At 40.4% G+C, this 15,571-nt stretch overlaps 1 protein-coding gene across 1 annotated transcript in view; it reads right to left on the reverse strand.

Annotated features, from left to right (window-relative positions):
- Positions 1 to 15,571, reverse strand: part of CSMD3 (CUB and Sushi multiple domains 3) — a 1,107,808-nt gene that overhangs the window by 250,329 nt on the left and 841,908 nt on the right. Inside the window, exons 29-31 of the mRNA XM_034759587.1 lie at positions 14,845 to 14,983; positions 13,295 to 13,482; positions 1,986 to 2,180 (exon numbers count right to left, since the gene is read on the reverse strand). Of these exons, the coding sequence (XP_034615478.1) occupies positions 1,986 to 2,180; positions 13,295 to 13,482; positions 14,845 to 14,983 (522 nt within the window). The remainder of the gene's footprint in view (positions 1 to 1,985; positions 2,181 to 13,294; positions 13,483 to 14,844; positions 14,984 to 15,571) is intronic.

Raw genomic sequence — 15,571 nt, forward strand, 5'->3', positions numbered from 1 at the left:
AGGTTGTTTTTTAATAAAATTGCAGCTTTTTCTCCTAAGCAAAAAAAGTCTCTCTCTTCATTACAGACATGCTGAGTTAAACCCCCCTGGAAATATGGAAGATTTTCAAGCTGTTACAAACCATTAACCAGAGTATAGCGGCACTAATGGCCACAATTATAACATCATCCATTCTACCCATGTAAAAGAAAAAACCTTTTTCTTCCTCTCTCTCTCTCTTTCTTAAACTTGAAAAAAAAAATCCCAAGTGTCATTTAAAAACGAAGAAAGGGTTTGCTCGGAAGAAACTTCTGTTTGCCCTACACTGCTCCATGTTTCCCAAGCTGTAACACATTTTTCTTACGGCCTGTATACCACAGCATTAGCATCTCAATGCTCCAGAAGTGAAGACTGGTGTTTTAATGCTGTAACATTATCATGGGTAATCCTAAAAATCATGGGTAATTTCCCTAAATCCTTACGCTTCATATTCCTTCTTTCATCAGTCAGTAATCACTTTTTTTCTGTTTTGATTTCAGTTCATCATCATCGTCTTCTTTTCCTCTTCCCCTGCCCCCAGTGTTCTACTTGTTCATAACATCACACACAGATATAAAACGAGACAACACTGGTAACACATATTATTTAGCATATATGCATTTGGGGTGGCAATAACAATTTAGCATTGTTGTTCCTCCTAATTATGCAAGACTTAGTGTGAAATCCAATGGATTCATACCTCCTTACATCAGTTCTAAATTTAGCCCAATGTCAGCAAGACAGGGCCACCCAGAGGATTTAGGGGGCTTGGGGTCTTCGGCAGCAGGTCCCAGGGTGGAAGGACCCCCTGCCGCGGGTCTTCAGGGCACTTCGGCGGTGGGTCCGGAGCAGAAGGACCCCCCGCCGCCGAATTGCCGCCGAAGACCCAGAGCGAAAGAAGCTCTGGGGGCACGGGCGCCACGAGAGTTTTCCGGGGGCCCTGGAGCGAGTGAAGGACCCCGCTCCAGGGGCCCCCAAAAACTCTTGTGGGGGGCCCCTGCGGGGCCCAGGGTCTGGGGCAAATTGCCCCCACTTGCCCCCCGCCCCTCTGGGCAGCCCTGCAGCAAGAAGATTCAAAATGAGACACTACAAATCTAACCGCATGAGAAGCTTATATCATGGATATTTCATTTTCCTTTATGTAATATAAACTATATTTTCCACAACTTCAATTTAATAATTTAGCATTTTTATGTAAATAATCTATTTAATTAAAATTTAAGTAACACCAGAAGGAGACACAGATTTTGGGTCCAATGGTGAAGGACATGTCAAAGCTATACTGGCTTGCTTTGAAGTGTCTATCAATTGTTATGGAGAGTTAGCAGCATACTGGTAAAGTGGACCTCAGATTTAAAGCCTAACCCTGCAAACACATATGCACATAATAGTCAAGGGAGTACTGCCCATAATGTATTTTCAATTTTTTAGATTAAATTTTCCTAGAAACTTCACATAAAATATGTTAAATTATACAATATAATATTTGATCATAAACAAAAAGTGGAGCAATAATGCACTGAGTATCCTAAGAACTAATATTTTAAGTACTATTAAAATTAAGAGTATAAGTTGATGATCTATTTAAGCAAACATCATTGTGTGTACATAATATTCTATTCTACCATATGTTTGTCAAAGACTGATGAGCTCAATAACACAAATGTTTACCACTCTGCATAGTACCACTGACAATCGTCAGTAGAAATTATTTGCTACTGTATTAATCTAGTAGTACTAAGTGAATCAATAAAATCCCCATATTTCTAAACTTTTGTCAATGGATATTATATTACTCTTTCATACAGTATTGCTTATGGTACCCTGAAGAAAAGGATATACATCCTAAAAGGGAAAATATATAAAAAGGTTTATTAAAATCACTATATAATATAAATATTATGTTTATATTTCACTTTTGTGTCTCTTGCAAGTCATGAAATAACTGCAGAAAATACAGCTCTTACCATGACAGCTGGGTAGTGCTCTGTTCCACCCAGGTCTTCCATCATCTCCCATAATACAGGTAAGTGTAGAATACCCTTGAAGAACATAACCTGCATCACAGTAATATGTGACTGTTGATCCCAGTTTATAATCCATTCCAAGTCTTGTGCCATTCATTACATTCCCAGGATCAAAGCAGGACTCACGTAGTTTTGCTACAAAAAGAAAACAAATGCAAAGTCAATTTTGAGTACACATGGAAATGTTTGATAGATTATTCCTGCGGTTCTTTTAGGTCCCCTCGAAGCTCATAGGAGCCCAACATTTTCTTCCTTTTACGTTCCTCAATTCATACTTCATATGTTCTGTATCTCATTGATCTTCTGGTCAATTTAAGAGGACTGGACACAGTACTCTATAATGACCAAGAACTACTCCCAGAGGTGAAAGTAAGCTGGTCTGGTCTGGTCCGACATACCGTCAAGAAAGTGCCAACCATACCGGCAGGGGCGCTGATGGGGGAGGAGGGAGGGCAAAAGGGTCAACTTCCCTGGGGCCCAGCGATTTAAAAGGGCCCTGGGCTCCCAGCCCCCATGGCTCTGGCGGCGATTTAAAGGGCCTGGGGCTCCCAGGCCCTTTAAATCACTGCCAAAGCCCCGGGTGGCACAGGCCAGGCAGCGCTGAAGGGCTAGCTGGGGGATTTTGACCCCAGACTTGCCTCTTCCACCAGAGGCCTTGCCCCTTCCACCCAAGACCTCAACACTTCTGGGGGGGCCAGAGCCATCCCCACGGCACCCTGTGTACCAGTAAGTAATTTAAGTTACTTTCACCTCTGACTACTCCCTATATGTAGAGTCATCTCTACAGAACAACCACTCTTTTCTGTTGGTGGATTGTCAATCCCATCAGCAGTGATGTAGTCAAGTAGGAGGCCTGCACAGTGTCCCATGGGTAATTAGGCAAACATGAGTGGTTGTTTGTTTTTAAAATTATATTGATTGAAAACTCAGAACTGAAAAATTAGTTACTACATACTTTATAATCAAATAAAGTGCACACAAATGATTAGCATTTCAGATTTGTTCAAAATCAACAGCAAATTTGTATCTACAATACCATTTTTAATATTATAAAAGTTTTCCCTTTTTAAATGCATTGGAGGTCTCATTATGAAAAGATTCCTGATACTGTATTTATCAAATGTATTTCTTATTTATAACTTCTCATTTTAAAATATTCAAAACCATCTTAACACATGCACATGGTCCTGTTGTTGTTTCTGCCTTCTTTCTGTAATATAAATAATATTTATGCCAAAGAGCCATCAAGAAGGTAACACACTCCAAGCAAATAGCAGCTCAACATTTTTCAATTCCAGAAGCAATATCAAACAGGAAGAAAGTAAATGCACAAAAAAGGAACTATTTGCAATTTAATTTCATTAAACAAATAGTATATGATATCAGAAAATGACACAAGTAGCAAGTCATACATATATATGTTTGTGGTTATATGGGGGAGATTGGCTTAAAAGCATTACCATAGCTAGCTGATCAAATAGAAGACACTCACTAGATTATAAGAATTGCATATTTCACTCCCTCATTTAATATGAGAACTAGCAAGAGGAGAGAAATAAAATACTCATATTCTATAATGTTCCAAGTACATCTGCATCAGAATAAAGAAACATGGAATGTCTTTTTCATTATTTAAACTTCATATTTGTCATTAGAGTGTTATGTCCATTTCGATGGTAAAGAGAGCTGTTGAAACCTCATTCTTTTTCCAAACATTTTATCAGAACTCACACACCTTATTGGCAGTGTTAATGCTTCCCATATGAAAATCAGTAAGTGGAGGCATCTCCATGAAAGGGACCTCTGAACTTAATTGGAGGTGTTCCACTCAGGAAGATCACAGGTGCTGTGATCCAGCCTTGAAGACTACAAATCCCATGATACTTTGGGGAAGAGACAGACTTCCCTGCCTCGGTTTCAATGGGCTCCATTTTGTGAGGACTTAAAAAATAAAGTTAAAAAAGAGTAGCTGCTGAGCTGTAGGGAGTCTTGTCTGAGCTCTGTTCAAGCAGGGCACGAGCCTGCTGCTGTGGTCCCCTATTCTGATTTGGGTGCTGAGACTGTGTTATCGGTCCCATGATCAGGGGATGGAAGAGACTGCTTTGTGGAGCTAAGCTCCTGCTAGAGAGCTAGTAGCTGCTGCCGAGAAACTGCTGGGGCTTTGACCAAGTGGGGAGTCAAGGAAGCTATTATTGAGCTTCATCAGAGCCCGGGCAAAGACTGTTGCTATGGCGAGAACTGACTGAGTTTGGGATGCAGTGAAAGCAGTGTGAGTAACCACAACTCTTCTTTTGTTTGTTTGTTTATTTAGGAAAGTGCTCTCAAGGAAAAAGGGGGTAATGAAAAGATTTTAAGTGGTTTCCTTGAGGCTGAAAAGTGGTCTTGTCTAACCAGGATCCAAGATTACCGACCTCTGGTTATAGCAACTCCTGTCTTCAGAGCGGTTGTGGATCCACAGTTAGAATCGCTCTGCCCTTCGTTGACTTGGTTGGATTACTTTACCGGACCAACCGAGTGATGTCCCCAGCTTCAGTGTCTCCAAGCGCGCCCACGCAAGCAATTGTCTAGAACTTTGAAATTCAGAGGAGTGCACACTCAGAGGTGGGGTAGCTGATGCTGGTGTAAATGTACATTGGTTAAGTTTCATTTACTACTGTAAACTTCATTTATTAATTGATTTAAGCGCCTCCTGTTGACTTGAAGGGGTTGTGACATTTTAATTAATCTCAATCTATTATATCCTGTTTTTTTTTTTTTCTAAATTGTTAAATAAAGATTAGGGATATCAAGCGATTAAAAAAATAATTGTGATTAATCATGCTGTTAAACAATAATAGAATACCATGTATTAATTTTTTATGTTTTCTACAGTTAATCACGATTTAAAAAAAATTAAATTTTTAAATTTTTAATTGCACTGTTAAACAACAGAATACTAATGGAAATTCATTACATATTCTGGATGTTTTTCCGCATCTTTCCAATATATTGATTTCAATTATAACACAGAATACAAAGTGTAGAGTGCTCACTTTACATTTATTTTTGATTACAAATATTTGCACAGTAAAAAACAAAAGAAATAGTATTTTTCAATTCCCCCACTACAAGCACTGCAGTGCAATCTTTTTTAATCATGAAAGTTTCGCTTACAAATGTAGAATTATGTACAAAAATAACTGCATTGAAAAACAAAACAATGTAAAACTATAGAGCCTATAAGTCAACTCAGTCCTACTTCTTGTTCAGCCAATCGCTTGGACAAACAAGTGTGTTCATATTTGCAGGAGATAATGCTGCCGACTTCTTGTTTATAATATCATCTGAAAGTCAGAACGGACATTCACATGGCACTGTTGTAGCCGGCATCACAAGATATTTATGTGCCAGATGCTCTAAAGATTCATATGTCCCTTCATGCTTCAACCACCATTCCAGAGGACATGTGTCCATGCTGATGACGGGTTCTCCTCGATAACAATCCAAAGCAGTGCGCACCGACGCATGTTCATTTTCAGCATCTGAGACAGATGCCACCAGCAGAAGGTTAATTTTCTTTTTTTGGTGGTTCAGATTCTGTAGTTTCCACATTGCAGTATTGCTCTTTTAAGACTCCTAAAAGCATGCTCCATACCTCGTCCCTCTTAGATTTTGGAAGGCACTTCAGATTTTTAAACTTCGGGTCGAGTGCTGCATCTTTAGAAATTTCACATTGGTAACTTCTTTGCATTTTGTCAAATCTGCAGTGAAATTATTCTTAGAACAATATGTGCTGGATCATCATCCAAGACTGTTACAGCATGAAATATATGGCAGAATGTGAGTAAAACAGAGCAGAAGACATACAATTCTCCCCGAAGGCGTTCAGTCACAAATTTAATTCACACATTTTTTTAATGAGCATCATCAGAATGAATGCATGTCCTCTGTAATGGTGTCCGAAGCATGAAGGGGCTTACAAATGTTTAGCATATCTGCCATGTAAATACCTTGCAATGCCGGCAAGAAAAGTGCCATGCGAATGCCAGTTCTCACTTTCAGGAGACATTGTACATAAGAAGCGGGCAGCATTATCTCCCGTATATGTAAATAAACTTGTTTGTTTTAGTGACTGGCTGAACAAGAAGTAGGATTGAGTCGACCTGTACGCTCCAAAGTTTTACATTGTTTTGTTTTTGAGTGCAGTTTTCATGATAAAGAGAATGTACTACAGAACTTGTATTAGGTGAATTGAAAAAGATTATTTATCATTTTTACAGTGCAAACATTTGTAATAAAAAAAAATTATATAAAGTGAGCACTGTACACTTTGTATTGTGTGTTGTAATTGAAATCAATATATTTGAAAATGTAGAAAATCATCCAAAATATTAAATACATTTAAATTAGTATTCTATTGTTTAACAGTGTGATTAAAGCTGTGATTAACTGTGACTAATGTTTTTAAATTGCGATTAATTTTTTTTAGTTAATTGCGTGAGCTAATTGCTATTAATCGACAGCCCTAGTAAAGAAGTGTTAACAGTACTGAGTTTATAACTGGTATTTCTGGGTTAGACCCATTGCATGGAGTAGCTCAGGTTTATTTCTGGAGGCTCCCAAGGCCTGTCAATGTGTTTGTACCAGGCCCAGCAAGGTAGATGCACCACTAAGATTAATTTTCCTTATAAGTAAAAGGACTGCAGCAGAGGGGTGGATAGAGGATTCCCACATATCCACCATCACCACTGGGATACTCAGGATCTCCTTTACATTTGACAGGCACCCTGGCACACAGGTGAGTATTGCCTGCTCCCAAATAAACCCAGGAAGGAAAGATGGGATCACATAAGCATAGATAGTATCCATTCAAGCAGATTTATTTTTAGATGCTGCATTCTAGTGTTTGTGGCATCATAATTCTCTCCAGAGTTATGAACCGTGATGTCTCGGAAAGTACAGTGTAACATCAGTGAATGAATGGGCGTGGAGGAGAAAACTGATTATCAAGGGCAAAACGTATACAACACAAATATCTTGAAATCTGTTTCTGATGAGAAATGAACAGAGAGAAGGTACAATTTACTGACATTTCAAATCATCCCAGTGCTCCACTTCAGGTTAAATTTAAGATATTGGCCCTCATTTTCAAAGGTCCACAGTTTACCTGCAGGACCGCCTCATCCTAATCATGTCCTCTCTGTTACAACTAGAGACATCATAAAGCTTCTGTGTATGAATTAGAGGTATCTCTGAGACAGGTCCACAAATCTGTAATGCACTTCTAGTACAGAATAGGATGACCACAAAAATCTTCAAAGAAATATGCAATAAAAACATAACGTAAATCAACTTAATTTCTCACAATAACACCATGAAAGAAAAAGTCCAGCCCTCCCTACTAAAGAAAGAAAGAAAGAAGTCTTTTGCATATGTGGGAGATGTCTGGATATGGATACTATATAACAAATTAGAGAGGAAGAGAAAATAAGGTGGATGCAATATCAAAAGCTTCAGTTACAGAACACTCAACACTGAAGGGAGGTGTCTGGGACAGTAGTAATCCGTCACATCATATATCTTCAGTGAGTAGCAATTACAGTTATGCAATTTTCTCTTCTCCAAAGATACAGCTGTGATAGATTCCCATGCATGTTGACTAAGCACTAAAGATGTTGCCATAAAAATAAAGCTAAGATGTATCTTCTTAATAAGTATATTTAAAAATAAAACCTGAAACGTGCAGCACCCTCATCTTACTCATAGAAATCTGAAATAGCGGTTGAATGAACTTGTAAGATGTCTGTAAATCAGATTCTAACATATGACCAAGGTAGTCAAACAGTGAATACAAAGTAAACGGATCTGCAAGGGCTTTCACAACATATCAGAAACCCCTTCCACTTAAATATGTAGGTTTCAGAGTAGCAGCCGTGTTAGTCTGTATCCGCAAAAAGAACAGGAGTACTTGTGGCACCTAAATTTGTTAGTCTCTAAGGTGCCACAAGTACTCCTGTTCTTTTTTTAAATATGTAGTATACCTTTCTGAGCAGGTCAGACTGTGGACACAAACTCAGAGACATCAGTCTACTCAGCTTCTACACCCTCAGGAACCGTGTATTCTGATTCACTATCAAAACAATGCAGATGATGGGCTGATCAATAATTCCTATTGCTTCGTCTAGCCAAATATTGAATCCCTCCCTGATCACACAAATGGCCTAAGGTCTGCATTAAGCACTGTGTGGATGGTGGAACAAAACTAAAGATAGCAATTATTAGATGTGGAATGTTAACACTGACATGCGAGGTCTCACTGGATGCTTTGAGGCAGTTGAAATGCAGCTTGGAGACCAATGCATACATGGATGTTGCTGGTAGAGTCTCAATGCTGAACTGAGAACTCTCTATATTGGATAGCCCAAGGCAAAAGATACTTTCAAGACCTTTTAGGACTTTTTGCATCCAATGTATGGGAAGCAATATCAGAAGTATGGAGAATTTTCAGGCACTTTGTTCAGCTTATTGTGATATCCATGAGCAAATTTCAAAGACAAAGCAGTCATGGTGTGCTCCACAGATCAGGATATTACAGTCATGTCTCTCCCTTATGAACAAACTGCAACTGTACTCTGAGCACTTCTCAAATCGACCAGGCTGCTTCTCCATTCTGAAGGAAAAAGGAGGGAATGTGGGAGACCAAAAAACAAACAAAATTAAAAGAAACTGCAGGTGCAAGGGTTTTGAGGTAGAACCAAATCTCCTTGATGCCAATGGAATCATGACACTCTAATTCGTTAGCTTGAGTGTTGCCCCAATCCATATTCCCATCCACATACAGAAATGCCCATCTTAAATAAGTATTGCTTTAAATGCAACATAGTTGGTCCCTTGAGGGCATGAGGGATGAAACTCAAATGCTACTACACTTGGTCTAGTAATCCAGTGGAGATGCATTTACAGGCAACAGCTCAAATTAAACACAACTCACCAGCTGTTAATCCAATCTCTCTGTGCTGCTAATTAAATCACTCTGTATAGTTTGAGCATTAAGCAACAGAGGGTCCTGTGGCACCTTTGAGACTAACAGAAGTACTGGGAGCATAAGCTTTCGTGGGTAAGAACCTCACTTCTTCAGATGCAAACTCTCTGAGCAGCCACACCTGAGTTACTCTATTCGAGTAATTCCACTCGAGCTAGTCTACTCTAGTCCAGTGACTTGAGTGGAGTATTTCAAGCTAACTGGTGCTGTGAAGACAAGCCCTAATACAGAGCTGGCCTGGATTAACAACCCCCACCCCTGAAGCCACTGCTCTGTACTTTGAGCTATACGAGTTCTCCACCTGGCCTCACATTAGAAGCACAAACCCAAGAGTGACAATCTATCATAATTGCCTATGTGGAGAAAGAACAAGGAAAGGAGCATTGAAGTGGGGGAAGGGTCCTAGTTTAAAAGCATCCAACCAGTAAGTCTGCAAAAGCATTTGGTGATAGAGACATTTTGCTTTTAATTCACTTAGCTTGTTAAATTGGGTATTGGTTTGGGTTTCAACTTTTATTTGTAACCAATTCTGACTTTTATGCCTCATTATTTGCAATCATATAAAATCTATCTTTCTGCAATTAATAAACTTGTTTTATTGTTTTATCTAAGCCAGTGTGTTTGGACTGAAGTGTTGGGGAACTCCATTTGAGACAACAATGTTTGTGTATATAATTTTCTATTAATGAAATTATGTAACTTATATGAGATTGTATTGTCCAGAATGGTACTGGGCAGTACAAGATGCACATTTCTGGGGGAAAGTCTAGGAATTTGCTGGTGTCACTCTGCTGTATAATTCAAGGATGGCAATCTGGCTGGCTGAGGCACTCTTGCAGTATATATCTGAGGGTAATTTACATGCTGAGGGCTGGGTGTGAGCAGGCCAGGAGTGGTTGTTGTCACAGCGAAGCAGTGTAAAAGGCACTCCCAGCTGGAGAACTGAGGGGATGCAGCTGTCTGACAGTCCAGATTGTACCCTGTGTAATGTCAAAGGGAGATTGTACCCTTCAGTGAGGGTCTTTCATCCTTTATTTGGGAGAAGGAACAGACTAATGAATTAGCCTTACAAAGACCCAAGAGTCCATATACCTTGCATTGACTGGAAACTTTTAACATACATCCTTCTGTTCCTGGCAGAACCGGCTCCAGGGTTTTTGCTGCCCCAAGTGGTAGGGGGAAAAAAAAAAAGCCGCAATCGCAATTGGCGGCACTCCAGCGGCAGCTCCACTGCACCGCTTTCTTCTTCGGCGGGAATTCGGCAGCAGGTGCTTCCCTCCAAGAGGGACCTGCTGCCGAATTGCCGAGGAACAGCCCGACGTGCCACCTCTTCCCCTTGGCCGCCCCAAACACCTGCTTGCTGGGCTGGTGCCTGGAACTGGCCCTGGTTCCTGGGCTGTTTTCAATACACTTGCTATTTATCTTCCAAAATTATCAAAGGATAATTAGGTATGAGACATATTGTCCTTTCAGCCATCCAAGGAAAGCTTATCTTTTTTTTGTGAAGTCATAACGTGGAATCCAAGACTTCATAATCAATCCCATCACAACAGACATTGCTAACACAAGATTTTGGCTCAAGGGCAGGTCAGGCAGGGAAAGCTTGGGTGATCTCAGAAGAAAAACTTATACAAATACATTTTTGATAGATAGAGGTAAAAAAGAAGGTATTTTGAAATTATTGAGAAGGCAAATTGATTTTGAATAAGGATCCTTTTCTCTACACTTGCCTCAAGTATATTAATTAATTAAGCTTTGGAATTCACTGAGAGTAGATATCAATGAGTCCAAGAGTTTACTGAGATTAAACATTTAGAGCAGGGATCGGCAACCTTTGGCACTCGGCCTGTCAGGGAAATCCTCTGAGAGGCCGAGACAGTTTGTTTACCTGCAGTGTCCACAGGTTCGGCCGACTGCAGTTCCCACTGGCTGTGGTTCGCTGTTCCAGGCCAATGGGGGCTGCGGGAAGCAGCAGCCAGCACGTCCCTCGGCCACTGCCACTTCACGCAGCCCCCATTGGCCTGGAACAGCGAACCGCAGCCAGTGGGAGCTGCAATCAGCCAAACCTGTGGATGCTGCAGGTAAACAAACCGTTCCGGCCCGCCAGCGGATTTCCCTGACGGGCCGCACGCCAAAGGTTGCCAATCCCTGATTTAGAGGTTTTGAAATTAAGACAATGGATTGGAATTTAGGATTTCTCAATTCAATTTCCTGCTCTTCCACAGACTTTCTGCATGTGCTGCTGGACAAGTCATTTAACATCTCTATGCCTCTGATTCCTATTTGTAAAACAGGAATAACAATACTTCCTTCTCCCATCCTTTGTCTATCTTTTTTATTTAGATACAGAGTGTTGGTCTCTGGGGTGGGACCTGGGATGAAGGGATTGGGGTACAGGCTGCCCCTGGGCTGCCCCCAGCCCTCTCTCGCCGCAGCAACTTGGGGGTGGGTGAGAGGTGCCTCTCCCCAACTGCGGCAGCTCCGACAGGACTGAGCTGTGCCAAGGGTGGGGCTCCTTTCCCCGGCAGCTCCGGCGGGCCTGGACCGGGCTGAGGGAGGGGCTCCTCTCCCCCGGCTGCGGCAAGTCCGGGGCAGGTCTGCGCTGGGGACAGTGGGGAGGTGTGCCTCTCCCTGGGCTCTTCTCCCCCAGCTGCGGCAAGTCTGGGGCAAGTCCACCCTGGGGCTGCCGAGGAGGTCCTCCACTCCCCGCCGTGGCAGGTTCACGCTGAGGCTGGCGGGGAGGGGCGCCTCTCCCCACCATGGCAGGTCCATGATTTGGCCAGCAGGGAGGGGAACCTCTCCCTGCCAAGGCAGGTACGTGCTGCAGGAGAGGCATCTCTCCCCACTGCAGCCTTGAGCCCCTGCGCAGGGCTTAATAGGCAGCTGCCCAGTCAGGCAGCAGGGCAGCTTAGAGGAAACTTAGATCAGCACTAATCTTGGGACCTGGGCAGCTGGATTGTAGGATCTCACTTCCAAAAGTGGTACCGAACAATAGTGTTTGCCCAGGGAGTATGCTTGGAGTCCAAAACAAAAGAGAGTGCCTGTAGTCTATCCAGACGAAAGGGAAGCTAAAAACACATGGATTTAGTGTTGGGATCCAAACACAGCAGCCTGATGAATCTCCAGGCATGGGGAGTTTGAAGAGAACTTGACATGGGGAAATTAATGAAAATTATTGCTTTTGGATTTACCATGAATTTATTGTGGAAACTACTCCATAGCTGATCGGGAGATGAGCCAGTCTCATGGAACCAAATCCTTGTAGGGCTTCTATGGGGTTTGACAATGTGACACACATTTCAGAGAATCAAAGAAGATTAGGGTTGGAAGAGACCTCAGGAGGTCATCTGCTTGAACCCTCTGTTCAAAGCAGGACCAACCCAACTAACTGGAACTGGAACAACTGGAACCCTCTCTTTTTTACACTACAGCTATCTGAAGAAGTGGCCCAATGAGCTTAAACTACACTGGCAGCATGATTCATATCCATTGGGACTCACTGTTCTCTACTGTGTAAGTACATATTCAGGAACTTTTTACAGTGAGCATTATTTTGCCTAACAAGGCAGTGACAATCCTTTGAAACTGATACTGCCTATGATAAATATGCAATGATCTACTTTATAGTCTATGGTGTTTAGATCAAATTCAGACAGATCTAATATGGACCATCATGTAAAAGTCTATTTCAAGACTTCTTTTTTGTTCTTAGATCATTGACCTAACAGACTTAACACTTTTAAAGCTTTCAGCATCTATTGCATCTCATCAGCATACCTTACAGGGCTCTGATGTGCTAATATGCCAGAGGTTCTTATTACATTTATGCTAGAAAAAAAAACTATTACATGTGTATTAGGCACTGTCAAATTAAATATCGTTACTGTAACATTTTATTTTTTATTTTGTAAACTAATGTCTTAAAATGTGGTTTTAAAATAGCATACTGAACATTTACAATTAAATCCAGCTGCAGATAGATTACACCTTAAAGTGTCTGTGTATATATAATCATTCCCAGAATGAGAGAAATAAATAATTTGTACACTCATACCTCAAATTGCACATTTTAGTGTAATTCTGTATATTCATAAGATAAAACATTTTGTATCAAATTTTGTTCATGTTTGTGATACACAGAATATAAAACGAATGAACAACAAAAACCAACCAACCAACCAAAAAAAAAAAAAAAAAAAAAAAAGAAAAGAACACCTGTTGCATTTACCTTTATACTCCAAATGGAAACCAGTAAAGCTAACAGATCCATCACTCCGAAATGCCAAGTGCATGTTGTTTGAGCTGCTCTCTATCCTCTCTGGCAACTTGCTATCTTGAAAACTCCCAATTAGTGGACTATTGCTGTCTGGCCCATCGTAGATATAGAGGAAGTCATAATTTGGTTCTATACTGAAACTATAAAACATTAAAAAGAAAAGAAATGTTAGGTAGAATATGCTTTGCGTGACATCCTATCTCTAATCAGCTCAACTGAGTGCTTACCAACACTGTTTCTAAGTAGCTGCAAAAAACACTCAATAGTAATAATTCCAGGGGGTTAGTGGCAGTCTGGCTACAATCAGCATGGCTGGAATGGTCTATTACTCAACCTTCTCTTCCTCTTTCTACTGTTTGGGTGAGTTTTGAATATCTCTTTTTGTGAAGGTGGTTGGGGAAGTTCTATGGCCTGTGTTACACAGAAGGTGGGACTAGGTGGTAACAAGGGCCCTTCTGGTCTTGGAATCTATGAATCTATAAAATCAAATGACTCACAGACTTCTGAACATAAAGTACAGTAAAAAGCTTACCCATGACATAGTAAATGTTCTAACTGATATCTTAAAAGTATCTATTTAATGTGCATATTTTGCTATTGAGTAATAAGTAATTGGTGAGCAACAGTTCAGTCGAAAGCAAACATTAAAAAAATCACTAGGCAATAAATTTTATAATATGACCAAAAATCAGGGAAAGATTTGTCTCTTATGTTTGTAAAATTCCTAGTACAATGGGGCCTCAAACCCAACTGGGGTCTTTGGGAATTATAATAATAATAATAGTAACAACAACAACAAACATCAACTTCAAATAAATACTTCTCCACAAAAAGTGTCTGGTTTTGCTTTATGGTTATAATGCCATGCAGACAGCAACATTCTCTTTGTGAATTCTCTGAAACAGTATTAAGTACTGCATTATGATAGAGGGGTTTAACAAACACCATTTAATATCCAGGAAAATATTATTCACACGAGGCACATTTTTATGTAACAATGTGGGCTAATAAAACTGGATCCAAATACTACTTTTAATGTTTTGCTTTAATCTCATGTGCACATCTCCTATGAAAGGTGCTGAACTGACAGACCTCTGGTCAAAAAAGTCCTTCCTTTCAGATAGGGGAGAGCCCCGCAAATTAGCTTACTCTGTCTTCCTGATCTTGTCATGGAAAGAATCTCTCTGTAGGCCTGATCCTGTAAGATGCTGAGCATCTTCTACTTCTAGTTTGGTTAGTGGCAGTTAAGGACCCTCTGCATCTCACAGGCATGTTCAGCACCTTGCAGGATTGAGCCCTGTGTGTGTTCAATTCTCTATGCTTATTCATTCCTTGGTGTCTCTGCAGAGACTGCTGACAAAGGTAACAATTATTGATAGTCTTGATGGTTACTTAATGTGCACTAGGTATTTTCAGCTTTTACCCTATTGAACTCTGAGCAGCCACCAATGGTAATGATGTAAACATGATTTAAAAAAAGATATGGCCAAATAACAACTTACCTGATAAATGCTAATGATATAACATAGTCGTTATTAACAGCGATACTCCAGTCACAGTCTCTACTATGTGGATAGGGATGAGGAAAGTTTGGTGAAAGAATAAAACCTGATGAGCCTGTCAAGTTTCCTCCACAGGGTGCTGTAAATGGGGGGGGGGAAATGGTAAGTACCGGCAATCTGTTCACTGACATATGAAAGGAGAGAGTCTTCCAAGAGTTAAATGAGAAACACTGTGTATTTAATGCAAGAGTTCACAAAGGAAACTTTAATAGGAGCAAAAATTAAAGTCACATTTCTGATAAGTCAATCTTCTAATTACCCCAAAGTCTAATTTGTCACTGAACTTTACGTCCTTTTAAGTTTGTTCCCATGGCACAAACATCAGAGCTTTTCTGAAACTACTCTAAATTTGAAGAGTATTCTGGATAATGACATGCAAGCAAGCACAATAAGCATGCCACTTCAGGATTTCTATTACCAAGTACCATCAAAGGGCAGGTGGTTGGGTTTTGTTTTTTTTTTTTTTTTTTTTAATAGCTGAAATAGGGTTTACCGAGGTTACAAATGCAACCACATGTATGTGAGTTTCTATCTGGTACGGTTCATCAGCAGTCCAGTTTGATGGGACTGAGGGCTATACAAACTCCACATAATATAGTTATGCTACTAATTGTGGCTTACAGGCATACAAAGAAAATATTAGTACATCCTACAAGCACACTCAAAG

Source organism: Trachemys scripta, chromosome 2 (assembly GCF_013100865.1).
Source record: "Trachemys scripta elegans isolate TJP31775 chromosome 2, CAS_Tse_1.0, whole genome shotgun sequence".
Taxonomy (NCBI): Eukaryota; Metazoa; Chordata; order Testudines; family Emydidae; genus Trachemys; species Trachemys scripta.